The sequence below is a fragment of the Brassica napus genome, chromosome C2 (genome assembly GCF_020379485.1).
Source record: "Brassica napus cultivar Da-Ae chromosome C2, Da-Ae, whole genome shotgun sequence".
NCBI classification, from domain to species: domain Eukaryota; kingdom Viridiplantae; phylum Streptophyta; class Magnoliopsida; order Brassicales; family Brassicaceae; genus Brassica; species Brassica napus.
This window is the reverse complement of record NC_063445.1, coordinates 49,470,009-49,496,589: the sequence shown is the minus strand read 5'-3', so window position 1 is coordinate 49,496,589 and position 26,581 is coordinate 49,470,009. Positions and strand designations below refer to the sequence as shown.

The window sequence follows — 26,581 nt, the reverse complement described above, 5'->3', positions numbered from 1 at the left end:
ATTTGTTATATGAGTTATTTTTTGTTAATAAATACTACCATATTTTTTTATAGTAATAAAGAATCCTAATTTGAAAAACGCTTAAAATATAATTAAATAACAATTCATCGCAACTTAGGCTTCTTATTTCTTAGTCTTCTTCTTTTAATCATTTTGTTTTCTTTTAGCATTGATTAAATTGAAGTGAAGGTTATAAATTTGATGAATAATAACTAGAAAAAAACCTTCTCAACTTTTTTCTTATTTATAAACGAACAGAGTTTCACTCGAAGAAGCATGACTTTGATGAACACTAAATATGAAAGAATGGAAAAACTTTTCTTTCATACTTTTCTCTTTTGTTTTTTATTTTTATTTTCAAAATTTTGAGCTTTGATTTTAATTCTAGATTTGATTATTTCATCTGAAGGTATAAGTGTTTTTATTTTTTGTTCTTTTATTTGAAAATATAATATTTTTTCAATAAATGGCGGCGATGACAATATGACTCTAAAATTTATATGATATGATCCCAAACTAAATAATTTTGTTTTGGTATAAAACCGAATAAACCGAAAACAGACGGTATATAATCCGAACCGAAGTAAATATGGATTTAGAATTGTAGTTATATTTTCTAACCGAAATACCGAAAAACCGAAAAAACCAAACCGAAACCAAACCAATATCCGGATTGAACACCTCTAACTGGAACTGAGGAAGACTGCAACGAGACTCATCCTAAACCAACGTCACTTACCTTTAGCAGTTCTGACCGTAAGTAAAATCCAAAATTTCAACATTGAAAAGAAAAAATATGTATGAAATCTTTTGAATTCTACAGACTGTAAGCTAAGATAGGTTTCTTTTCACTTTCTTTGTTGTTTGGTGAAGCATCTGATGGAGGAACAAAAAACCAGAAATTTGCGGTACAATTCAGTTTAAGCCTTGCATGTATTTGCTTGTTGATCATTGGGTTTGTTTTTTATTAAGATAAAACTGTATTAGAAAATTGTGACAATTAAGGATGTAAAAGTGTAGGCTCTATTTGTGAATCTTACCTGTATAACAAATGAATACTAATGTTATGGAATGTTAATAAACAAGATTTGTACACAAGCTGTTTCTTGGTATGGTTTACTTACACCTTCTGCTATTTTTGGTGAACACCTATAGTTCATAAATTACTAAAATGATAATGTGATAACTCTTTGAAACTACGATTTAGCTCTGAAACTGACAAATGTAAGTTTCTAATAAACTTAAAATAATCTCAGCTGATCATTTTTCCCAAAGAGAAGAAACAAAACTGTTTGCAATGAGGACACCACACACCAACACCTAAGGTCTCTGTTTTGTCCAAGAAAAGCTAAAAGCCATTACATAAGAAACAAGAAACAACTATTTTGAGAAGCCATCTCTGAATCATGTATATAGATCAGAGTCAAGCCAAGCATCCCTTTTAAGACCAGTTCTTGAAGAGTACTTCTCCAGATCTTTGTCCACACTTTTAATATCCAGACTCGGGACAATGCTCTTCAGTAAAGCACCTACAAATCTCACCACAGAAGGATCAAACTCAGGCCACGATACCACCAACGTCCCTCTGATATTCTTCAGCTGACATCTGCTCAAAAGCGAAGCACTCAGACCATCGATAACACTACCTGATGGAAAGTAATCAAGACTCAACCGAGACGTTGCTGCTGCTTTCTTCTCAGATGATGTCTCGAGTTTAGCAGCCAATGCTTCATCCGGTGAGAGCCTCCCTCTGAAGTTACGGCTCTGAATGGAATCCAAGATGATAACCCTCGCAGGGACAATGTCTTGGCCAACGAGCAGCCTCGAGACCAGGTTAGAACGTTCAGGAGGGACAGGAAGCTGAACAGAAACCAAAAGGACCGAGTTGTTGTTGTTGTTGTTATCACTTAAGGAGTATATGTTGCAGGACTTGTCTTGTAAAGAAGGCTCTACGGTGTTTCCGGAGAAGGGGAGTTCGGGGATGATGAGAGTTCCGATGAGAGTCTTTGAAGGTAAGGTGTGGAAGATGTATAGGGAAGGTGAAGATAGGGCTATGATGAGGAGAGATGGTTTGAGGGGGAGTTCGGGTTTGGGGTTTGAGAAGACGATGAAAGGAGAGGGAAGGGGTTCAGGAGGTGGTGAGGCGAAGTTGTTGAGATCTTCTTGGAAGAATCTTGAAGGTGGAGGATTCTCTGTTAGTACGTCTTCCATTTCTTAGCTCTTTACCCAAGTCTCACAAACCTGTATCAAGAGACACATCAAAAATACAGAAACATTTAAACATACTTACTATATAACCGAAAGGGGAAGGCAGCATAATTTATGTTCCAAATAAGAGACTTTAAACTCCTATGAGTGAGAGAGATTACAAAGACATGTAACCAGAAGCTATTGCTGCACAAAACTAAACTAGAAGCAGACTTGTATCTTATTATATCCACAAGAAATAACCAAAAGAGAGAAATCATTTAATCATATATGACTAGCTTGAGAGCTCATAAAGAAGTCGACTTTCATCACAAAAGAAGTGCTTAAAGTAACTAAAGAGATCTGAGAATCCTATGGAAGAGTGAAAATTATGTAAACCACATTATAGATCTTATGCTAAATCATCGATTTATCAACGACAACTGTGGAAACCCCAAAATCTAACAAAACATATATGTACATAAAAAAAAACCATGACTGTTCTGAAGAATTCGAACAAATTAAACTTTTAAATCTCGAGAAATATAAGGAGTAAAGTCTCAAACTTTTTAAGAGTATCGAATCGAGAGGCGAGATCGATTAGAGAAGGAAGTGAGAATACCTTTTTCGCAGTAGAATCGGCGAACAAGGAACCGAACAAGAGAGAGTTTCTCTGTCTTCTCGACCAAGACAGCTTTTATGATAATGCTTAAACCTTTTAACTTTTAACAAAACCTCACAGGCGCGTGAGACTCTATTGTGCGCCGCCTCAGGTTTATGCGTATTCTTTTTATTTGGTCGCTAACGATTTGTTCATTAACTGAATTATTTATGTATTTTTTTTGTTTGTAAAATACAGTAGTAATAGTATTACTAAACTTGGATATCGGATTAAAAAAAAAAAAAGGAGAAAACTGGAAGGAGAAAAACCAACATTCAGAACGAACCATTATCTGAATGCCTATTAGGTGCATAAGCCCATGTTTTAGAAGATTCTGAATAGAGTTATTTTTGGGTTCACCCCCTAGGGTGAACCTTTAGGTTCACCAACCAATAAAAAATTGTCATTTTAAATCTAATATCTTTTAATTAAGGAAACCAAATAACTTGCAAATTATATTATTTTTTCAAAATAAAATTTAAAAATAAATAAAAATAATATATAAAAAACGAATTCAAAAAAAAAATATTGTCAACAAAACACTAAACCCTAAGCTCTAATACTAAACCCTAAATCTTTGGGTAAACCCTAAATCCTTGGGTAAACCCCTAAACCCTTGGAAAAACACTAAACATGTTGTCAACAAAACACTAAACCCTAAACTCTAATCCTAAACCCTAAACCCTTGGGAAAACCTTAAACCCTTGGGTAAACCCTAAACCCTTGGGTAAACCCTAAACCCTTAGGTAAACCCTAAACCCTTGGAAAAACACTAAACATTTGGATAAATTCTAAATTATAAATCTTAAACACTAAACTCTAAATCTTAAAAATAAATATTTTTTTAAATAATATTTTTTTAGAACTATTGTTATTTTTATTTATTTAATTTTTTATTTTTTATTTTAAAAGCATAATATAATTTGGCAAGTTATTTTGTTTCCTTAATTAAAAGATACTAGATCTAAAATGACAACTTTCTATTGGTTGGTGAACCTAAAGGTTCACCCTAGGGGGTGAACCCAAGAAAAAGTCTTCTGAATATATATTGTATCGTGACATATGGAACAAAATAAGATTAACCAATTTCTTCTTTTCCTTGTTCACAACACGTTATCAGCACCGTCATGAAAAAAAAAAAACCCTAGCCGCAAGAAAAATAAAATCTAAAACCATGACGTCTCTGTTGTAACTCATCCCAACCATCGAGATAAGTATCTCATCCTTTATAATTGATGGGCTCATAGTTATTGGTTTATAGCTTTATGCTTTGTCAAGTATGCTATTTAAAACATAGCTTGTCATCAATCTCTTTGTTATTTAGTGCTTCACGATTAACATGTTTATGATTCATGATATATAGTTTCGTTTGGTATTATTGGATGATATAAATTTATAAGATTGTATATACATGCATGTTTGAAAACAATGAACTATACTATAGTCATATAACATATAATATATTAACCATGACTAATGGTTGTCCATATGTTAAAAATGACTCGTTTAATTTAATTTTACAGACTGTAATTTATTGTTAATAGGTTTGGTTATCAAGAGCCCTTCTTTGTTATTTACTGTTTTATTATGAAAATCAATCGGTTTGTTTATAAGTTATAACCATCACCGCTTAGCTCATTATTTGTTATTGCTCAATGACAAAACAACATGTAATTATATCCAATAGCTATCTTAACTATTTTTATTGTTGAAACTGTGAACTAAAAGTTAGAATATATAACTACAATTAAAACCTACGAATCATTTCTTGTTATAGTTGATACTCTTTATTGTCATATGTGTTGATGTTATCACGTTAGTATATATGGTTATTGTGTCATTACTTAATTCATTCATACCGTTAACACATGACATAGTCATAGTATTATTATTCACATATATACTTTGTTCTTTTAGCAATATAATATGAGTCTGAGTTTGACCTATTGCTGTCAATACAATAAATGATATTATTTTCTCACTAATTTATATTTCACCAGTTGATACATTCGTCGAACTTCATATATAAGTAATATGTATCTTCTATCATGTTTATGGTTTCATATGTATTACAGTGTATTTGTTCTAGCGGTTTTATAGTCATTATTCTTTATGATTGATTTAAAATCATATTTGTATATTCTGCCGCTCATTCCTTTTCTATGTTGTTTGGTCTCTAGTCCATAGATTAACGAATATTATTCTTTTGAATACTACACATGTTTTATGTATTGTTAGTAATAATATTGGGATAATGCTACAGAATTAATTTTGATATTATATATTGATGTTTACTAACATATCAATATAGCCATGTTTTATGAGCAATTTTAAGTATTGCAGGGTTATGTATATTTGAGATTCTAACTAGCCGAAAAACAGAAAATGTTTTAAAGATCATCTTCATGCCAGATTACCAATTCATGTTTTACTTCTACTATCGAGATAAGTTTATATTCCCTATCATGCTTAATACTAATTTATAGTCAAATAAAGCTTTGATTAAATAAATTAATTATACATGTCATTTGATTCGTTTAAATATTTTGTTGAAAAGTTAATCAATATAATCTAAAAATTATTAATGGCATGATAGTAAAAAGATAGTGAATAAAATAATTATTATATGAATATTATTTATTTCTAAATATAATAACATGTTTATGATATTATATATCTCTATATAATTTGACATATGTGTTTTATGTTATAGTTTATTACCATTAAATATATGAGAATTCTAAGTTTAAGACTTGACCTTAAAATATCCATAAATGTTTGGACAACAATCCAAAAACGCATATGTGATTATAAAGCTTATTATTTATTTTGCTTCTAGAGATTACAAGACCTGAAGTCTGTAAATAAATCTCAATTATGTTGGATGTTAAGTTTAAAAGCAAATTTTTCAAAGAAATTTTTTCAAATAATTTTTTTATGATGCATATATATTGGAAAATATATTTTTCGCACATGTAATGTTGTCTAACAGACACATGTTGAGAAAAGAGATTAAACAAGTTTATACTTGCATCTTGTCTCCTTGAGACTCGGAAAATAACGAGCTATTGATGTAAGATGATAAATTACATCTAGTTGTTTATGATCCCTTCTCTTGAAGAGAATATAACATTTATACTAAGAAATAAAATCCAAACAAATAGTATTGTTCAAGAAAATAAGCATAAAAGTTGTTGTAGACGTGAATGTGGATATAAATAAGATCAAGATCTAAAGTGTTTCATTTTAGAGCATATATTCTCACTTGAAGTTGAGAAAATAAAGATGGTAATTAAGAAAAAAATATGATTCAATTATCTAAAGATGAAAAAAAACTAATGTGAGTACAATACAACGTAATATAGAACTTATAAAATGTTCAAGAAAAGGATATATATGAATGATCCAGAAGAGTGCATAGATATCACTACACATAAAAAAGTGATTTGAAATCTTTAATGTATTACATTCTCATAAGTCTCAAAGTAAGAAGGATCTATGAAAGAATACATAACCCAAATAGGGTATGTTGTTGATTCAAAATGAGATTCATTCGAGATTGATAAACCTGTAGTAGTATCATCTCGAGGGGAAAAATTAAAGAATCTCACATTTTATATTAAGTGACACATCTAAAAGATTATGTTTTACTAAGCTGAGATTCATGAATCCTTCATAAACTAAATCCATATAAATCTGAGACACTGAACGAAAGAAATGTTAAATTCATTTTAAATCAGAAATATTTCTTAAAAAGTATAATCAAGAAAGTGCCTACATCTTCTTAATGTATTGTACTACACAATGATTAGAAAATGGAGATAAATGTAATAGTAAACTAGAAGTTTACCGAAAGTGTAATGTTTGGCAAACCGGTTATGCCATCCCGGTTTAGTAATAATGCGAAAGATAATCATATGGATATTAGTTGAAGAACGAGAAGATTCTTACGAATGATTTGCGATATGCTACTTGCTTACAAGGCAATATAAGAATACAGTTTTCATCTGTCAAAAAGATTTTGATTCTATTTATACAAAGAGTTGTTTGTGTTTGTGGGCTTGATCACCCACTGGTGGACTGATCATCCACCATATTCATCGACAAGAAGGTCGTATGTATCCTTGTCATAGATCCGCAACCTGATGTTTGCGAGACTAATTGGTAATACTGGTGAAATAACAAGCCTTTGATGATTTTTTTTATGCATGTGTGGATGGATACATGATGAACATCTTGTAGCTAATGTTCATATTTAAGATGCAGCAGCATTGATTCGCATAATGCCAAAGAGTAATTAAAAACTCTCTCCAATAATGGTTTTAGGTCAGGAACCAAAGATTCCCATCTAGAAAATTTAGAAAAGTTGTAGTTGCTCCACCATACTATAAAAGATGGGACCTCAAAGGAGGTTAGGAATATGTTGGATATAATCTCCGTTGATATAATATTTATTTAAAGACTCAAAAGTTAGTCTATCCAACATTAAGGAGAGAAAATAAGCAGCTGGAAAAATGAATGAGTTGAATAAATTATCATTGATCTTCGGACTAAAGAGCGTGAATAAAAGTCTAAAACTGAATGTATGAAGATAATTCTTTTACAAAGATTAGCATATGAGTTGCCAGACTCATTTACTGACCATAAGAGAGTGTTTAAGTCACAAGTACCAGTTGTAGATGCTCCTAGTTAAAATGGATGTCCCAGAAGGACAATATCAAACTGGTAATGTGTCTAAAGAACGCCTGAAGCGTAATAGACCTATCGGATACAAATATAATAATCCTCGGAACATAAAAGGAGCATGATTAAGAATGGCAGAATCGAGGAATGAAATATTAAGGATCTCGAAAAGAGATAGAAAGCATGACAAGAAATAATTCAGGTACCTGAGAATAAAGAAATCTCAAATAGCTATGTCATGTCTGGAACAATATGAACCAATATCAAATCGACATCGTGAATATCTATGCATGCAATGTAGCAGTTGATGAGAATGAGGATCATAAACCATATATTGAAAAGTGTACACAATATGATAAATGGCCGAAAATGAAAAGAAACAATAGATGCAGATCTCTTGGAAAAAGAGAGTAATTGGACAAGTAGTCCATACACCTGAAGGTGTAAACCAGTGGCACGTAAATTGGTCTTTATGTGAATGAATGAATGAGATGATGAAAAGTTGTGAGATGCAAAAGAGTAGTTGCACAAGAGTTCTCACAAAAACATGAAATTGTTATAAGAAACACATCATCATGTGGTGGAAGCATCAACTTTCAAGTTTCTTTAGTCTGGCAACAAAGAAAAATAATTAAGAGCCACTGGAACAATGAAATTTATGTTAAAGATCCAAAAGAATATAAACTGCAAGAAGCAGTAAACCCCATAAGGATTTGGACTGCTAGAAACAGTAAGTGCTAGTTCTCGAGAACACTACTGGACAAAGTATGCACAAAGTAGTACGATTTATGCGAATAACAATTATTATTGCATTTGCTTGTAGCAATATTCGCCCGAATTATGCACGGGCCGAGATTCGCACAGATTATGCACTAATCAGATCTGCTTATAAGAATTGCGAAAATATCTAATTCGAAGATGCACGAATTCTTATATGTAGAAAGCTCAAATTTCGCACGCATATATTGAGCATATAAAGAAAATAATTTTTGGTCATGAAGTACCATGGTTCGAAATTTAATGATTTCTAACACAATTGAAAGATGTGATTTCAAATGACAAGAAGAGTGGTCATACTAGTAAATTTTATAAGAAGAAAGAGAATAACTCGTATGTACAAGTATGTACAATATCAAAGTTTAAAAGATTGTCTATAAAAATGAAATTTGGACATGGAATCCAAATAGACCAAAATATGACCTTTTGTGTGAAAGTATGTTATGGACAAAAAGTTTTATGGTCTAAGAGATTATCTGAAAATAAAACGAGTTTATTCATTGAGAATATGTTTATATCCATTCCTAAAAGGATGGTATGTATGATGATAATATATCTCCCAAATATGATGCTTCCAGGGGGAGAATAGGATGATGCGTGTGGTTGTACTCTTTTTCCTTATCATTGGTTTTGTTCCACTGGGTTTTCCATGTCAAGGTTTTAACGAGGCAACAAAGAACACGTAAATGATAGATACCTAAAGAGAAATGTTGACAATTAAGTGATGAAGATCTATCAATCTTCCAATATATTTTGAGACTTAAAGAAGCAGAAGATAATGATCAAAGATCAATCATACTTGAACAAGAATCAAGAGCCAGATCGGTGCCTAAAATTATACATGGATGTTAGCTTCGATTTCCAAGTGGTTTGAAGTAATTTTATCCTACGGTTACCAAGATATTCAAGTTTTAGTGAGGAGTGTCAAATCTGCCAAGAGAAGTAAACCGGTCCAACTCCAAGACGAAGAAGTTACTTCATCACATTGGATTGTGTCCTATCAGATATATCAAGTTATGTTCTCATCAGGGGGAGTAGATGCGCGCTGCACTCTTTTTCCCTTCACCACGGTTTTTCGCACTGGGTTTTCCTAGTAAGGTTTTTAATGAGGTTACATCTTATGCGCTTTAGGAAATATTTTTTAATGTACATCCAAGGGGGAGTGTTATGAACTATTATGTGGATGTCCATTAGACCCATAAGCTCATGTTCTAGAAGATTCTGAATCCTTAATGTTGTATCTCTATATATTGTATAGTGACATATGGAACAAAATAAGATTAACCAATTTCCTCTTTCTCTTATTCACAACAAACTTGAGTTTGTCCCATTAAGATTTTGTCTAAATTTTTTGTTCTATTAGAATTTTAATTACTGTTAATACAATTATAAAAGTTGAGCCTAAAACTAATTACTATCCCTTGCCAAATAACCTAAATGATATTACAAATAATAATATATGGTAGCTAATTTTCAAAATTATAAAAAAAAGTATTAATGTTTGATCAATTATTTTATATTTATATTACATAAAATAATGAATAGAAAACAATTCATAGAAATCGATATAATGATTTTATATTTTATATTCATATAAAAATATAATCGTCTCTATAATAATTATTAATTTCTTATAAATAAATGCTTTATAAATAATTAAACTTTAAAGATTGGACGAATTATATTTAAAAGACAATATGAGAACTTTAATTATTATTATTTTGCATTTAAGTCAAATGATAAAGTGAATAAGGCAATATTATGATTGAAAATAATTATAAGATTGATTTTTGGTTCACTAATTGTATATTTGTATTACTATTTAGAGTGAGAAATAAATATTTGGCAAAAATATGTAAAAATTAGAAAAACATATATTTTTGTTACTTAGCAGCTGATGATCATAGTAAAAATTTCATAAAAAGAACGAAATAATAACAAAATAAAATAAAAAATGGCTGAAGAAAACGAATAATATATGTTGGAGAAGTAAATATGATAATTACATATATAATTTTACAAACATTTGTTATTAATAAATATTCATCAGTTATTTTAACATTAAATTTATGGAAAATTTACGATATTCTATACATAATATATATTTTCATATAATATTTATATCCGCAAATTTAACATATTTCTAACTCACCCGATAAAGAACTCTCTCACCAAGAAAAAAAAAGGATGAAGTCTCTTTTTTATCTCTTGATCCTAGTGCTTCTTGGCTTCTTGCCAATCAATGCAGTTCGAGGAGAGAGCCACATACTTCTTTGCCGGCTGATGAGAAGTGGTGCGTGGCTGAAGAGAAATGGTGCGTTGCCAAGCCTGGTTTGTTTCGTGCTTGTTCAAGCGTATAATCATATCTTTTAATAATTATTAATTTTTTATAATATATATATATATATATATATATGCTTTATAAATAATTAAGTTTCTAAGATTGGACGAATTCTATTTAAAAGAACATGCGAAAACTTTGATTAAAAATTTTTTTTGCACTTAAATCAAAAATAAAGTGAATAAGGTAATGTTATGACTAAAAAGACTTATAAGATAGATTTTTGGTTTATTAATTGTATAATTTGTATTACTATTTATTGAGAAAAATAAATATTTAGCAAAAAATATGTAAAAATTAAGAAAACATAAGCAAAAATTTAATAAAAAGAACGTAACTATAACAAAATAAATAAATAAAAAAAGGTTGAAAAAGATGCATAATATATGTTGGAAAAGTAAATATGATAATTACTTATATAATTTCACAAACATTTGTTATTATTAAATATTCATCAGTTATTTACATCAAATTTATAGAAACTTTACGTTCTATACATAATATATATTTTTATTCAATATTTATATTCGCGAATTCTTTGACAACCACCTAGTTGTTTATTATTCAAACTGAATTATTTAGAAAAATAAGCTATCATAGCTATTAAAAATATTTTATCAAAAATAGCACATAAAAATCAAAATAGCTAAAATAAACTTTATTAAAGACATTCAAAATAATATTATCCCTAAATTAACTAATTTAGATTTAGAGTTATGATTTGAATGGTGGGTTGGAGTCTTGGAGGTGAAGTTTAAGATTTTTAAAAATAATAATAATTAAGATCTAAAAATAAATTGTAAAACAGATTCATATATTTTCAGATTTATAAAAAAAATGAATAAAAATTTCGATTCAATTTCTTTAAAAAACAAAATAATTTGGATTTTTGAATATTTATTTATATTGTATATTTACAGAGTAATGCTATGAAAATCTTTTCCTTTTTAAATACTTTTTTGATGAAATTTCTTTTGGTTTACTCTGTGTGTTTCTCTAGTAGAAAAATCATTTAGAGTTTTTTAGAAGATTCTCCCAGTTATTTATGTATTTTTATTTTAAAAAATTACAGTAGTAATAGTATTAAATAACTTGGATATCGGATTAAAAAACATATCAGTCGTAGCCATTGAAATTTATCACTGGAATTTAAAATATAAAACTCTGAGAATTATTCACTTACCTAGTCAAAATGTTACGACATTCGGTGATACAAGAATTTGTGTTATTCCAAAACAACAAAAGATGTCCATAAAATAACACTAGAGAAGAAAAAACAAGTGAAACAATGTCTAAACAAAATCTTGAGAAAACCAATGCAAAATTCCCAAAGTTATCTGATCAATTTAAAAACCGGTTTGCTCTGGTTAAGTTCCTCCCCACTTTTAAATTTTAGCAAACAACCAGAAAGATTATGAAATGAAGCTTGAAAGTCCTCTGTTTATAAAAAATAGAGTCCCAAAGTTGCAATCAATCTTCATGTTCATCATCGCTTTCAGAATCTGCAGAAATACACAAACTTGGTTAACCACTACTTCAACGATCCAAAACATGCATATCATCATAGTCAATAAGATTTTCACTAAACATACCGGATCTGACATCTTCACTAAGCTTGCCTCGATCCTGTACTTGTTTCACAAGCATCCGGTAAATCAAAACCCACCAGAATATGTGAAGGACAAGCAAACAAAACAAGAGAGTGTTGAACATGTAGTAGTAGATCGGTCCTTCGATTGGATGCTTTTCCTTGTCCACAGTCATAATAATCTGATAGCTGTGACTCACCAACACCTTATTAAACACAAGTCTAATAAAACACATTCAAGATAGAAAAGTTGTTGTATATAAACAAACCTCGTGCTCCAAAGGATCCACAAAGGATAGTAAATGAGACGTAGAAGGACCCAAGACAAAGCAAAAAGAACAAACGAAAAGGCTGCTATACCCTCAAATCCACTGTACTTGGACATCTTCCCAACTTCAAGGAACACATCACTCGCGTCATGGAGTGCAAGAACAACAGAACCAGCACGAGAGAATCTAATAAACCAACATCCATCCAAAGAAACAAAAGAATGTAAAGATAGATAGATAGATACCTTTCCTCTTAACACAACAATATATGTAGTAACATTTACCTGCAGATGTAGGAGAGGACGATGAGGATAACAGTAGTGATATGATGACCCATTGAAACACCAAAGTCAGAACGTCTTGTCTCCCAAAAGATCAACGCGAAGATAGAGTATGTGTAGAACCCTGCTGTATACATATATAAAAACTTCAACTTTATCCTGCAAGCAACATATAAATAACAAGAAGAAGATTTCATTAGTGATCGATCATATCTCTAGCAAAATCCCACCATCAACGAAAACTCTTACTTCATCTGTTGATTAGGCCAAATCTGATCTCCAGGACCAATCCAGAAGTAGAGAGTGTCTGTAAACCAAGGCTCGTTGTATGTCACAGACAAGGCAAGCACCTCAGCTGAGAGGTAGTAGATACACTTCCAAGCCGATTCTTTGAATTTTCTGATTTTCGTCTTCTTGTCATTCTTTTTCGGACTCTGCCTTCCATAAATCAAGAACCTTCCCACTTTCTGCAAGACACCACATTCATCACAAATGGAACCAAACCATAAAAATTAAAACTTTCTCTTACAATCAACATTGCTATTAAAATTAAAAACTCAGTATTAAAATTACACACAAGAGAGAGATGCACATGCTGTATGTGTGTGTGTACATCTATTCATCAACAATGTGATGATTACTCACAAGGGGTAGTTACTAAAAGTAGAAACGTAGCATTCAAGTTACACATAAAAGAGAGATCTATTCATCAACATAGATAGAACAAAAATGAAAATAAAAATTATCCTACAATCTTCACCAACACTGCACTGATAAGCAAAGATTCAATCAGAGACACGAGTCAGTAATAGTAATGATTGCTCACAAGGGTCGTTGCTAAAAGTAGAAACTTGACCTTAAAGCTACACATAAGAGAGAGAGAGAGAGAGAGAGAGAGAGAGAGAGAGAGAGAGCGAGAGAGAGATGTACATACTGTAGATATACTATAAGATGTCAAAGACATGTACTTTCTGTATTAAATGCGATTCATAGAGAAGACAAATCAAAAAGTAATGTACCTCGAAGACGAATCTGTCGAGAAGGAACCGTATCGAAGGGAAGAACACTGCGAAGAGAGGCAAACAGACAAAATCCTGGTAAGTAGGGAACGATTCGTGTTCCCAGTTGATCGATTTCACCGATTCGAAGAAACCCATCTCGGAAAGTTTCGAACTTTGCAATCAGATTATCAAATCAGAAGAACCCACATCGGAATCTCGTCGGTGGGGTTTGACCCAGATTCGGAGAAGAAAAAGTTTAATCAAATGCGATCGATTGAGAATTTGATTGATCTGATAACGACAATGATGAGATTGTTGATCGGATCAGAGTTACTGGAGAGATTTGTCGCTCTGAGAAAAATTGAGAGGTTTGTTTAGTCTAATGGCCGCGACGAAACGGAAGGATATCAGCATCCGATGGATCCATATCTAGACGGGTAATATATTTATTTTAATTATAAATATTTTACCAATTATGGTATGTGATTTTCTTTTACAAAGAAATAATATTTTAACACGGAAACATTACAAAAAAAAAAAATATTATTTAAAGAGATTTCATATATATACAATATTATTTTGTTGAGAGTCAGTTTTTCACGTGCCATACTCACATTATATCTTACAACGGTTAATTACATAAGTATTTTTAATGAAATAAAAATATTACATCTAATTACTATTATTAATTTTTTTTCAATATTTTCAAATAACATATACAAATAAAAAATTTATAAATTTAAAAAAATAAGGAACTCTCCTTATCGCTTTTCTCTTTCATCAAAACCAGAAGAAGAAGAAAAACTCCATAGCCACCGATCTCCCTCCGTAGTTGGCCGTGCTTCTCACCGTCGCTACGTGAGGGAGGATCTGCTCCTCCTCTTTAGTTTGAGCTAAATCTTGTTTAATTTCGTCTTGTGTTTTTTAAGTTCTTCTGTGAATCGGATCAGTGATTCGATTGTTTAAGTCTCCGGTGACGCGCCTTCTTCCTCGATGGTCGTCCGGCTCTATCTCTGGGAAGCGATGGCTCTTTCAGCATCGGTTTTGCCGGTTTTTGTCTCCGGGAGGGGATGGCTTCTCTAGCATCTCGATCGCCGGCTTTGTGTCTCCGGGAAGGGATGGCTTCTCTAGCATCTCGATCGCCGGCTTTGTGTCTTCGGGAAGGGATGGCTTCTCTAGCATCTCGATCGCCGGCTTTTTCTCAGGTAGATCTACCATCCAGAGCGCTTCAGTTGTTCTTCTTGCCTCTCTTTCTAAGTCTCAGAGGACTTTCTCCTCCACTCGGTTGTATGTGGCGTTTGAAAGTATCTTGAATGATTATGAACGATTGTAGGCGGTTGTTAGCTTTGTGGGTCTCGTAGATCCTTCAGTGTGTTTGGTTCATTGGCTCGAGCTTTGAGTATAATGTTCAGGTGGAACAGAGAGTATCCGGTTAGTCTATGCCGTCGACGTTGATCCGTAGAATCGTCGTGATAGCTCCGGAGGTTTCGATTACGACACGGGTTACTGTCTCGTGTTGGTAATGAGTTTTTTTTTGTGGGCTTTAGGCCCAAGTTTGGTTTTGCAAGTGATCGGTTTGTCTTTGTGCTTTTTATTTATGGTTGTTGTAGTCTCGAACTTGGTTTTTATTTGGGCTTTCGATCCATTAATAAAATTCTAGACGACAAAAAAAAAAATTTTAAAAAATAAAGTTCCTTTTTAAAACATGATCTTACACAACATAGAATATATTTTCAAAGTAATCAAAATATTTTAAATAGAATAACTCTATAACTCCATATCCTTTTAGTAAACCAAAAATATTCTACTTTATCAATATAAAAAATTCTTATATTTCTCAAATTTTAGCTTGCTTGTTAATTTTTGTTATATTTGTACAACCTAATATAACTAATCAAAATATCCAAGTAAATCTGAACATGTTTAATATTATTTAAAATAATTATTTGCTTACTTTTTAATAAATTTAAGGTATAAGATTAATTAGATTTTTTTTTCTGCATAGACACGTAATAGTACTGTTTTTAATTAAACATAGGTTTTGTAAATTATTTTGGTCAATGAAAATCCTCTAACAAAAAAAAGTAAATTATTTTGGTCAACATGATTATCTACAAAACTCCAAGTTTCCAACAAAATAAATATATTTGCAAAGAGTGTCGGTTTGGATATTTATTGGTATTTCATAAAAAAATATTATTTTATATTTTATGGTAAAATTTCAAATAAAATTTTGATTTCATCCCATTATTTTAATATATTAATTTGAATTTTTCAATAATATTTAAACAAAATCTAAAATAAAAATTTTAAATAATTTTTAATATATGTGAAAACTTTGAAATAATATATGTGAAAACTTTGAAATAATATTATTTGTGAAACCGGGGAGCGAGTAATACACATTTTAATAGTCTCGATTCTCGAAAACGCTCTAGGCTTCGATATTGTTGGCAGGCACTAGCACCCTCCGCCATTCTTTTGTCTTCTTGTGTCTCCTTTTATAGAATTTGTCTTCTTTCATTTCAAACTTGACTCATCACATCAACCATATGTTTTTTATATATAACTATTCAGCAATTACCAAACACATAATTGAATAGATCTCATATTAGACAACGTAATGGGAAAGGGTCAGAACTTGACCATTGAAAAAGTCACCGGGGTATGGTAATAGACACATAGAATATTGTTCAACTGTTCAATTTTGCATAAAGAAAATACTTCTTTGGAATTATTTTTAACATTGACCAACGTTGTTGAATATAAGGATCGTGGTGTCTACTGTGTCTAGGTCCAAACCGATTCGTAACTACTATTCATATATTTTCTGTATAATAATTATCTACAGATAATTCGACCAAATCCTAAGATGTGTGATTCCGATGGGTTAATAGTTAATACTTGTCGGTAATAGCATTAATGTTATGAGAATAAATATGTGAAATTTGTGGCTGAAAGTTAATGCAGTTTATAAACCTTTTTCTTACTGAACTTTTTCACAGTTTATGAACTTGTGGTTGAAAATAGACGACTATTACCCATATGTGTGTTTAAGTAGGTGAAAAAGTTAAACCTCGAAGAAAAAAATAGTAGGTCAAATAATAGTGCTCAAGTTTAGCATAATAGTAATGCGCCAGGTAAAATTCAAGAAAACATTCTTGGTGGGTTTGTCGCAGTCGGAGTGATGATTTAAACGGATAAAAAGGTTTGGGAAAAAAGTTGATCGTAGCAATAAGAAAATGACAATTCTTTAGAATATTCTTTTTTAAGTTTTTATCACAAAAATAAACCTCAAAAATTAAAATAATTAAAATAGCATTTTTCTTGAAAAATTTAATTTAATTTTATTTTTAAAAATTTGAAATCATATACCCAAAACTCCACTCCTCAATTCTAAACCATAAACTCTAAACTCTAAACCCTAAACTCTAAACCCTAAAAACTAAATCCTAAACTCTAAACCTTAAACTCTAAACCTCAAATCCTATCCGTTAACTCTAAATTTTAATGTCTAGATTAATTAAAGTATAAGTGTATATTTGTGACAAAAACTTTTTTACGTCTATCCTAGAGATTTCTCCTAAGAAAAAGAAAATCTGATGATTAAGTATTTGATTAAATTACAAAAGTAAAAGAAGGGAAGAAGGGCCACCATTTTAGTAATCTTTTGTTTTATTTTTTGTTCGCTATGAATATTTCAATGATGTTTAGTGCAAGTGTATTTATGCGGCAAAAAAACTCTCCCGATTTGTTAATAGAGGTCGTTATTACTGGTCTTCAATTTTTTTCAACTGGTCTTTATTTTATTTTATTTTTTATTTTTGAATTAAATGTTAAATTTAACTAAAAAAAAAGACTGTTCTTACATCAAAAGATACAACATTTAATTGAACACCAATTTAAACTCTATTAATCTAAAACCTCCAACTCCTATTTGCTTTTTTTAATCTTCTCTTGTGTTAAACCAGTAGACCATCCTATCTCCTAATGCTTTATCACCTCTCCTTCTTAAGATTGTGAACTTGTTGCGTATATTCTTATCAATTCTTCGGACCAAGAGCTCCACCGGACCAACTGGTCTTTATTTTTATCATACCACTTTCATTTTTTTCTTGTTTGTAACTAAAACAGTGTTACATTATTTAAGTTTTTCTTACTATTTTGTCTTTTGTTACTCTTTCTAGAAATATCTTACGTGTTCGAAGTATTTATGTCAGAATATATACTTCAAATATTATCTTTACTAGGTAATAATCCGCGTCTTGCAGAATGTGATTATTAGTTTCATTATTTTTTAATAAGAAGACATTAATCTGTTTAATCTGGATATCTATTCGGTTTTATGTTATTTTTTGGTTTTAAATCTCCTAAAATATAACTATTATTTTAAATTAATATTTATTTGGTTTGTTCGGTTAAAATGTTTGATGTTTTTGGTTTTTTTTTCCACTGATAATCAAGAATTACTATTATTTGTTTGTTTTCATGTTATGAATCTTAGATAGCCGTGATGTCGAACCAAATTCCAATGGTTTCATATTATAGTTTCTAAACTGATAATAGTAAAAAAAAAAATTATTAAGACAAATTATTTTACTACAATTTGGTCGATAGTAAAATAAGCATTAACAAAAAAAATATTTTAAATTCCAAAAAACTTAGATATTTCAGTCGTGGTAAATACTTAGTTATAAGGTGCTCTCAATGTGCACATCTATGTATATGTAAAAGTATATAAAGATGGTTGATAAATATATAAAGATACTGTTAATTAATATTAATGATATTTTTCAAAATAATACATGAAAAATGAAATTATTTAAAAAGAAAAATATTTTAAAATTTATATAAACTATAATATATAACTTATATATAATTCTGTAAATATATGTATATATATATATACATATAACAGATCAAATTGGATATCCGCTCCTATAAATATTGATATTTGTGATTTGTTTTTTTTTTTTTACGGATATTGCATTTTAGTATTTGATTTGCTTCGTAGAATAACGAATATCCGGATTTTTCAGTTCGAATCAAAACGGATAACGAATCGAATCAAATTTTTTGAATAACTTATCTAGCTCTATTCGTAAACAGTAAAAATAATGTAAAGAAGAATCATGCATGTGAGTTTTATATCAAAAAAACGTAAAGTACATAGTGTGAACATATTTATGTAGAATTTGGTTGAAAAACTCTCTACATGTGACATGTGTCCATTTTAGTGTAAACGCATTTATTACAATGCGTTTATACGTGACATGTGTCTAGTTTAGTGTAAACACATTTATTACAATGTTTCTATTTTAATAGGGATATGGAATATTGATGAGTTTAAGAAGATTTTTCAAGTAAGAATAACATTGATTCTAATTTTGTTACATGGCGACATAATATATACGAGTGGAAAATAACAATTTTTACAGAATAGTAAGGTGTGAAATCAAATAACCGAAGTCACATAACCACGTAAATCTTTTAATTAATACTAGACCTTGATCCATCCGACCATACGGGTATTTATTTTATGTTTTATGTTTTTCTAGTTTATATTAAATGATGTATTTATATTATTTAAATATAAATTTATATTGAAAATTAATCTTTGCAGTTATAATAAAATTAAAAATTAAAATTTAACAAAATATTATGATATAAATTTTATCCTAATTAAAATAATATAGAGGTAGGTCATAATTTTTTTCATTTTCAAAATCTTAGCATCCCTAAAAAAACAAAGAAAATAAATTTATAAATACATAAAATATATAAACATATTTGGAACTATAATATATATTAAAATAAATTTGTTTAAGAAAAATAAACTTGCGCTGTTGTTGTTTATTTCTAGAGCTTGACCCATGACCGTATAAATATTTGCTTTCACTTTAAATTTTTCTTTGTACAAATGGTATAATATATATTTGTAAATTAAAATGTATTACATAATTGTTAATATATCTATATTATTAAAACAAAAGTACAAAATAAAATTATCCCTTAATTTTACCATTTATTTACATTATAATGCTATTGAGATATTTATTGAACATATATTTAAATATGCTTTTATTTTCCTAATTTAAATAATAGATTTAAGCATTTAATGTCTTTTTCCTAATTTAAATAATAGATTTCATTAATCAAATCTTAACCAAAATAGATTTTCTAATATATTTTATACTAACATATTAAATATTTTTAATATTTGTTAGTAATAAATAATAAAATAAAAAATTACACATCATAATCAATTTCTATAACATATAAAAAAATATAAAATACTTTATTCATATATTGTTAGTATAATGCTTTCATAATATAAGTCCAATTAGTTATAAATATTGGATTTTTTATATGACACATTGTGATATAATAGACAATTAACAATTTTGTACTTCTGTTTTAATAATATATATATTAACAATGTGTCATATAAAAAATCCAATATTTATAACTAATTGGACTTATATTATGAAAGCATTATACTAACAATATATGAATAAAGTATTTTATATTTTTTTATATGTTATATAAATTGATTATGATGTGTAATTTTTTATTTTATTATTTATTACTAACAAATATTAAAAATATTTAATATGTTAGTATAAAATATATTAGAAAATCTATTTTGGTTAAGATTTGATTAATGAAATCTATTATTTAAATTAGGAAAAAGGCATTAAATGCTTAAATCTATTATTTAAATTAGGAAAATAAAAGCATATTTAAATATATGTTCAATAAATATCTCAATAGCATTCTAATGTAAATAAATGGTAAAATTAAGGGATAATTTTATTTTGTACTTTTGTTTTAATAATATAGATTCGTTGTTTACAAATTCTAATTAATGGAAATGTGGAATGAATCAATTAGAATCCGGATCTGCAGAGTTGTGGAATCTATTAATACTTATTAATGTTACCCGGTATGTCTATGATTATGATTACTCCTAAGTTATAATAATAACTAGATTAAGATCCGCACCTTGCGCGGGATAAAAATTATATATATAAAAATTATTTTATGTATTATATGTTCTTACATATTATGAAATAATAAATATATATTAAATAATTAAAAGTCAGTAACTATTACATATATAATAAAATTGGTGCGAACGTATAAATCAATTTTATTAATACAAACAGTTTTTTATAAAAATTTGATAGGATATGTAATTAAATTTAAATGATATTAACATACATAGTATATTTTTAATATTAATGTCTATTTTTTTTTAAAGGTGTTTTCTACCCATATTTTTTTTTTGATCATGTGTATCTTTAATAGCAAAAACTTTAAATTACTGATAACAAAATTTTCATTGTGGGACTAATAATTTTAGTAATTGATAATTTAAAAAAAATTATCAATGTTAGTTCAAAACTTTTATCAAAAAAATTATTCAAAGTAAATTTTGAAACTAAAATATTTATTTATTCAATATGATTTATAGTTTAATTTAGAATGATATATATATACATATATATTTTAAATCTTAATGATTAATTAAATTAGACTTTTACTTATATGATTTTGTAATCATTTGTATTTTGTCATAACAAAAATTTTAAACCATGGATCGCAAAATTTGAATGTGAGACTTTTAACAATTTTAGTAATTTGTAGTCATTTTTTAAAATTCAAAATATAAAATATACAGAAAAATCTAAATTTTTATAATATGGTTATTTTTTTTAAAGTTATTTTAATAGTTTTAAATTAAACAAATTTGATAGAAGATACATTTTTTTATCATATCTTTTTTATTCAAAATCATTAATTGTCATATATACTTTACCTACATTAGGCAATTCCGTAATCTTTATTTAAGGAAATAATAATTGACATTAATAATGAATTTATGGTTAGTTTAATAAAAAGTTTATTATATAATTAGATGGACCAACCTATTTCTCTAGTAATTCTAAGAATCATCTTAGTGATGACATGTGGCTACAGAAAGAAGTTGTAATGTTTCACAAATAATATATAGGGGATTTAAAAATAGAAAAAGAAGAGAGAGTAGATAACAGAAATACGCTCAAGAACTATAAGTTATATTATCTAACTTCAATATATATAGTATGCATACAATATAATATACTAATATATGATCATCACCAACTTTATATTCGAGAAAGAACCAAAACCCAAAACCCCTTGATCTTTTCGATTGATACAAAGAAACCACAATCTCATTCCGATAACTTTCTTACAAAGTTGTTGTCATCGTCGCTGTTCTTGTTAGATTTTAGTTCACATACAAGTTGTCGGAGTTCAGAAGCTTCTTCTTTGAGTTTAGAATTCTCCTTCAATACGCTATCTTGAGTCTCCGATACACGGTTCAGCTTATCAATAAGACAGTTGTTCTCGTTGCGAAGCCTTATCACCTGAGACCAGAGTTCATCAAGATGTCTCTGTTTCCTCATCCTCGACCTCCTAGCGGATTCTCTGTTTGAAAGCATCCTCCTCTGTTTCCTCTCGTCGACTATGATGATGCTCTGATGATGATGATGCTGAGGATCTTCATCGGAAGTTGAGTTGTTGCTCATCATGAGATCTTGACGGATGAATGATGATGAGTAGTTGTTGTTGATGAGATCATTTAAGTATGTTAAGGAAGAGGAAGATGTTGGAGATGAGGGCATATTTATTATGTTGAATTCCGCCGGGAGTGTTGCTAAGTTTTCCGGCGATAAATATTGATAATATCCGGTGATTTCCACCGGAATCATTGATTTATTTGGTTTCTAAGAGTAAGAGATGAATATGAAACAGTTTGTATACTTGATTTTATTTGTGGGAAGAAGTTGGTTTAAAGCAAGAGGAGGGTTTAGGAGTGTTTTATAATGTTGGAGAAATAGAAAAGGAATGCATCATGGAGAAGTGGGTCCAAATGGATAGTGTGTATATTATTGTAGAGCATATTATGCAAAAATCCTTTTTAATCATAAATCCTAATTTATTTAAACGGAAGAGTGAAAAATAACCATACATAATTACATGAGAAATTTTTCAGGATAGACCTAAAATTTTTTTGTCGCAAATATAGACCTTAAAAATAAAAATGACTAAAATAGATTTAAATGTTTTATCAAAAGAAAAGAAGTAAATATACACTTATACCCATATAGTTAATTAATATAGGCATTAGAGTTTAGAGTTAAGGGGTGAGGTTTAGAGTTTAGAGTTTAAGGTTTAGGGTTTAGGGTTTAGAGTTTAGGGTTTAGAGTTAGAGAAGTGGAGTTTTAGGGATAAGATTTCAAATTAAAAAAAAATAAAAAAATAAAAAATTTCAAAATAAAAAATGCTATTTTGTGTTATAAAAGTAAAGAAAAAGTCTATCTTTATTCATAACATAGAGATTCCTTATATAGAAGATTACACCGTCATAGATAAATGAAAAGATTACAAATCATAATCTTTTGGTTATGAACCATCCACAATCTAGTTCATAACACTCCCCCTTGGATGCCATAGAGCTTGTAATGTGCTTTAATATTGCTTCATTAAAACATTATCAGGAAAACCCAATTATGACAAAACCATGGTGAAGGAAAAAAAGTATAACACACATTACTCCCCCTGATTTGGACATTACTGAAGGTCCTTTGGATCTCTCCAATTTTCTGCAATCCGTGGGTGATGAAGATCTTGGGCAGAATATGCTTCGTCCTCGAACATGATAGTTGGTTCTTCTTTACCATCGGCCATGCCACAATCTGATTGAACATATTGAGTCATCAACCTCAAATACACACACACGAAATCTTGGATGATGTTGATGTGATATGCGTGTACCACCATGTGTAAAACATAACTTGTCTGAAAAACAAATCAACAAAACCAAATAACCTCTATTTAGGCTGGTTAGTATAAAATAAACCAAAATCAAAGGCTTCTTCATCGTCCTTCTTATGGACCAAACAGATCAGTGTCTAAAACAAGACTTCTGCATCGTCCATCTCATGACTAAATGGACTTCTTTATCGTCCACCTTTGGACTGAATGGATCAGTGTCCAAAATAAGTGATCTCACGCCCATGTACTAGATAATGGGTGAGACCGGTCCATATTAAATCTCTTGAGTACCTTTTCTGTATATACTATTTGATGCACAAGGATTTCATTGTTAATGTACTCAAGCTGTAATCCCAAACAAAACTTTATTTTCCAAGATCTTTCATCTCAAACTCTTTCTTGAGATATTCAACTGTTTGAGAAATTGTATCCAGAGGTTCATAGGATATTCAGATCATATACTTTGATGATTATCAATATTGTTCTCGAGAACTTGCTGTACTTTCAGCTCAATACCCTCTAGTACTTTCATTATCCAGTGGACCATATAAATATGCAGTCACTACATCAACTTGCTCCAAGTCTAATTTTTTCTCTTATATAGCCAGACTTATGAGAAATATAAAAGTAGTTGCATCCACCACATGGGAGTATGTCTCCTCATAATCTATTACTAGTCTTTGTGAGAATCCTTGTGCAACATCAGCTTTATATCTCACGATTTCTATTTCTCACAAGACCCATTTATATCCACTGGTTTTAACATCATATGACGTCTTAATCATATGGCCAAATACGCCTTTCTTCCTTAAACTATTTAACCCCACGTTTCCATTTAATCCAATCTGTTCTACGAGTGCGCACTCTTATATTGATGTGGGTTCATGATCCTCGCTTATATTCATAAATTCAAGTGCTACCTTGTATGCAAATAAATCATCTTATGTCTACATTCCTTATTGGTTCCATTATGTTCCAGACATGATATAATCGATTGAGATTCATTATTATCAGGACCTTTAATACTTTGCAGCTTGGCGTCCCAAGCTACATTGTTTGGTACCTGTACCTTAGAGCCAGTCGGCCTCATCTCCATGTCTGGGATGGTTTCCTTAGTAACCTCGGATTTGGATTTTGATTTTGATTATCATTCTCTGCATCTTTCTTTAGTTTCCTAGGATTCTTATCTTTTGAAACCTATTGGCCTACCACGTTTCATACGTTGTCTAGACTCTGTAGCAACTTAACTGTGTCTCTTCTTGGACATCAAATTCTGGTGCTTTACAAGCTGGTTTATATATGACTTAGTCATTCTTTTTCGGGTAAGCAAATGTGTCTGGCATTTGATTAGCTAGCTTTGTAAATGTATAATCTTTGGACGTCTATTTCACATTCTTTAGTCCGGGGATCTTGCCAAGACATTGATGGTTGATTCTATTCTATTTCTTTTACCATTCTTTTACCAGTTTTATTATTTTTTTCCTCCTGGTCTTAAAATATCTTTGTACCTAGCCTCAAATATAATCACCCATAGTTGGCTCAAAGTACTTTATTATTGTGGGAGAATCATATCCAACATATATCTCCATCCTCCTTTTGAGGTCCCATCTTAGTTCTCTGTGGTGGAGCAATTAATACATAGACATCACATCCAAATGTCTTATGATGGGGTATGTCTGGCTCTTGACCCGTTAATAATTGTGATAGGGGATATCTATGCTCACTAAATGGCTTGATGCGTATTAACTTAGGTGCATGTAAATTTCGTGTGGCCCAAGCTGTGAATGAGAGTTTTGACCTCATAAGTTATGGTCTATCAATCAGCTATTTGCGTATTAAAAGATTTTGGCCAAGCCGTTCTTTGTATGGACATGTATCACAGAATTGTCCACACTTACCCCCATAGACATACCATAATCATTTAAACGCTTGGGACATGTATTCACCAGTATTATCTAGACATATAGTCTTTATTTATGAAAAAGGGGCTCGTAGCCGTTTTACTGGTGATGGCCTAATGAGTTTCCCTTGTGTTCATGCTACACACGTGAGATTCTTTGGGATAACTCTTCTTATCTTTTAATGTGTGCCTTTTGAATATCAATTTTCGCATCATGTTTGGACCAGGATGGCCAATCCGGTCGTGCCATAAAGTGTATTTTTTCGCAGGCTTTTAGCCTATATCATACTGATCTATGCATAGTCTAGGTCAGTAGAGAATGCATGTATAGTCTTTAGGGCTTATTATGGTCTTGGGCGATTTTATACATATATCTGAAGGAACTCTTTGTTTTCTTCGCCCATTGTTTCAATATGGAAACCATTCATTCTTATATCTTTAAAACTCAATAGGCTGCTCTTGCTCTTAGAGCTGGGTGAATATAAGGCATCACTGATTTTTAGATGCATACCCTTAGGCAATAATATATTAGTCTAGCCATAGTCTTCTTTCAAACTGGTGATACCTTCATATCTTAGCCCAATGGTTCCCCATTCAACATCTATGGCACACTGATTTGGTCGAGCTTTGTGGTTTAAAGGATATACCACGGCCACTGCCTTGACCATGGCTCAAATTGGGTTGATACCCACGGCCTCTGCCATAGTGATTCCCACGGCCAAATGTGTTATAGTGGCCATGGCCACATCCTTTCCACCCTCCACGGCCATGGCCGTGTGGTCTATCATTCTGGACGTAGTTACTTTTTTTTTCTGCGGCCTTATTGGTATCAGGTAATGGGTTAATCCAGGAGGTCTCAATTCACTGTTTCTCATCAGTAATCCATTATTTTGCCCAACTAGCAATAGACTCATCCACGGACTTATAGTCCTGGGTTCTGGGATTCCTCCAATCAAATAGGGCATTTGGTAATAACGCCGTTCTTTGGTGATCATATCTCAATTTTTTTAACTCTGTCCAAATGTCTAAAGGATTCTCTATAGTGAGATACTGATCTTTGAGACTCTT

At 30.3% G+C, this 26,581-nt stretch overlaps 3 protein-coding genes and 1 long non-coding RNA gene across 4 annotated transcripts; 1 reads left to right on the top strand and 3 right to left on the bottom strand.

Annotated features, from left to right (window-relative positions):
• Positions 1-1,236: 1,236 nt before the first annotated feature.
• Positions 1,237-2,963, bottom strand: LOC106431262. The gene is made up of 2 exons (XM_013872077.3): positions 2,810-2,963; positions 1,237-2,241 (listed from the first exon to the last, which is right to left on the bottom strand). The coding sequence occupies exon 2, from the start codon at positions 2,209-2,211 to the stop codon at positions 1,405-1,407; it is 807 nt and encodes a 268-aa protein (XP_013727531.1). The 5' UTR covers positions 2,212-2,241; positions 2,810-2,963; the 3' UTR covers positions 1,237-1,404.
• Positions 2,964-11,804: 8,841 nt separating this feature from the next.
• LOC106431285 (ceramide synthase LOH1-like) lies at positions 11,805-14,320 on the bottom strand. Its single transcript, XM_013872096.3, has 6 exons — positions 13,807-14,320; positions 13,037-13,254; positions 12,791-12,946; positions 12,507-12,692; positions 12,242-12,426; positions 11,805-12,151 (listed from the first exon to the last, which is right to left on the bottom strand). The coding sequence occupies exons 1-6, from the start codon at positions 13,942-13,944 to the stop codon at positions 12,120-12,122; spliced, it is 915 nt and encodes a 304-aa protein (XP_013727550.1). The 5' UTR covers positions 13,945-14,320; the 3' UTR covers positions 11,805-12,119.
• LOC125581774 lies at positions 14,102-17,763 on the top strand. Its single transcript, XR_007319465.1, has 2 exons — positions 14,102-14,225; positions 14,718-17,763. It is a non-coding gene; the product is annotated as an uncharacterized LOC125581774 (long non-coding RNA).
• A 4,085-nt stretch (positions 17,764-21,848) lies between these two features.
• LOC106356196 (basic leucine zipper 43) lies at positions 21,849-22,822 on the bottom strand. The gene has a single exon (XM_048747911.1). It carries the CDS (start codon positions 22,545-22,547, stop codon positions 22,008-22,010), a length of 540 nt encoding a protein of 179 aa, XP_048603868.1. The 5' UTR covers positions 22,548-22,822; the 3' UTR covers positions 21,849-22,007.
• Between the last annotated feature and the right edge of the window lie 3,759 nt (positions 22,823-26,581).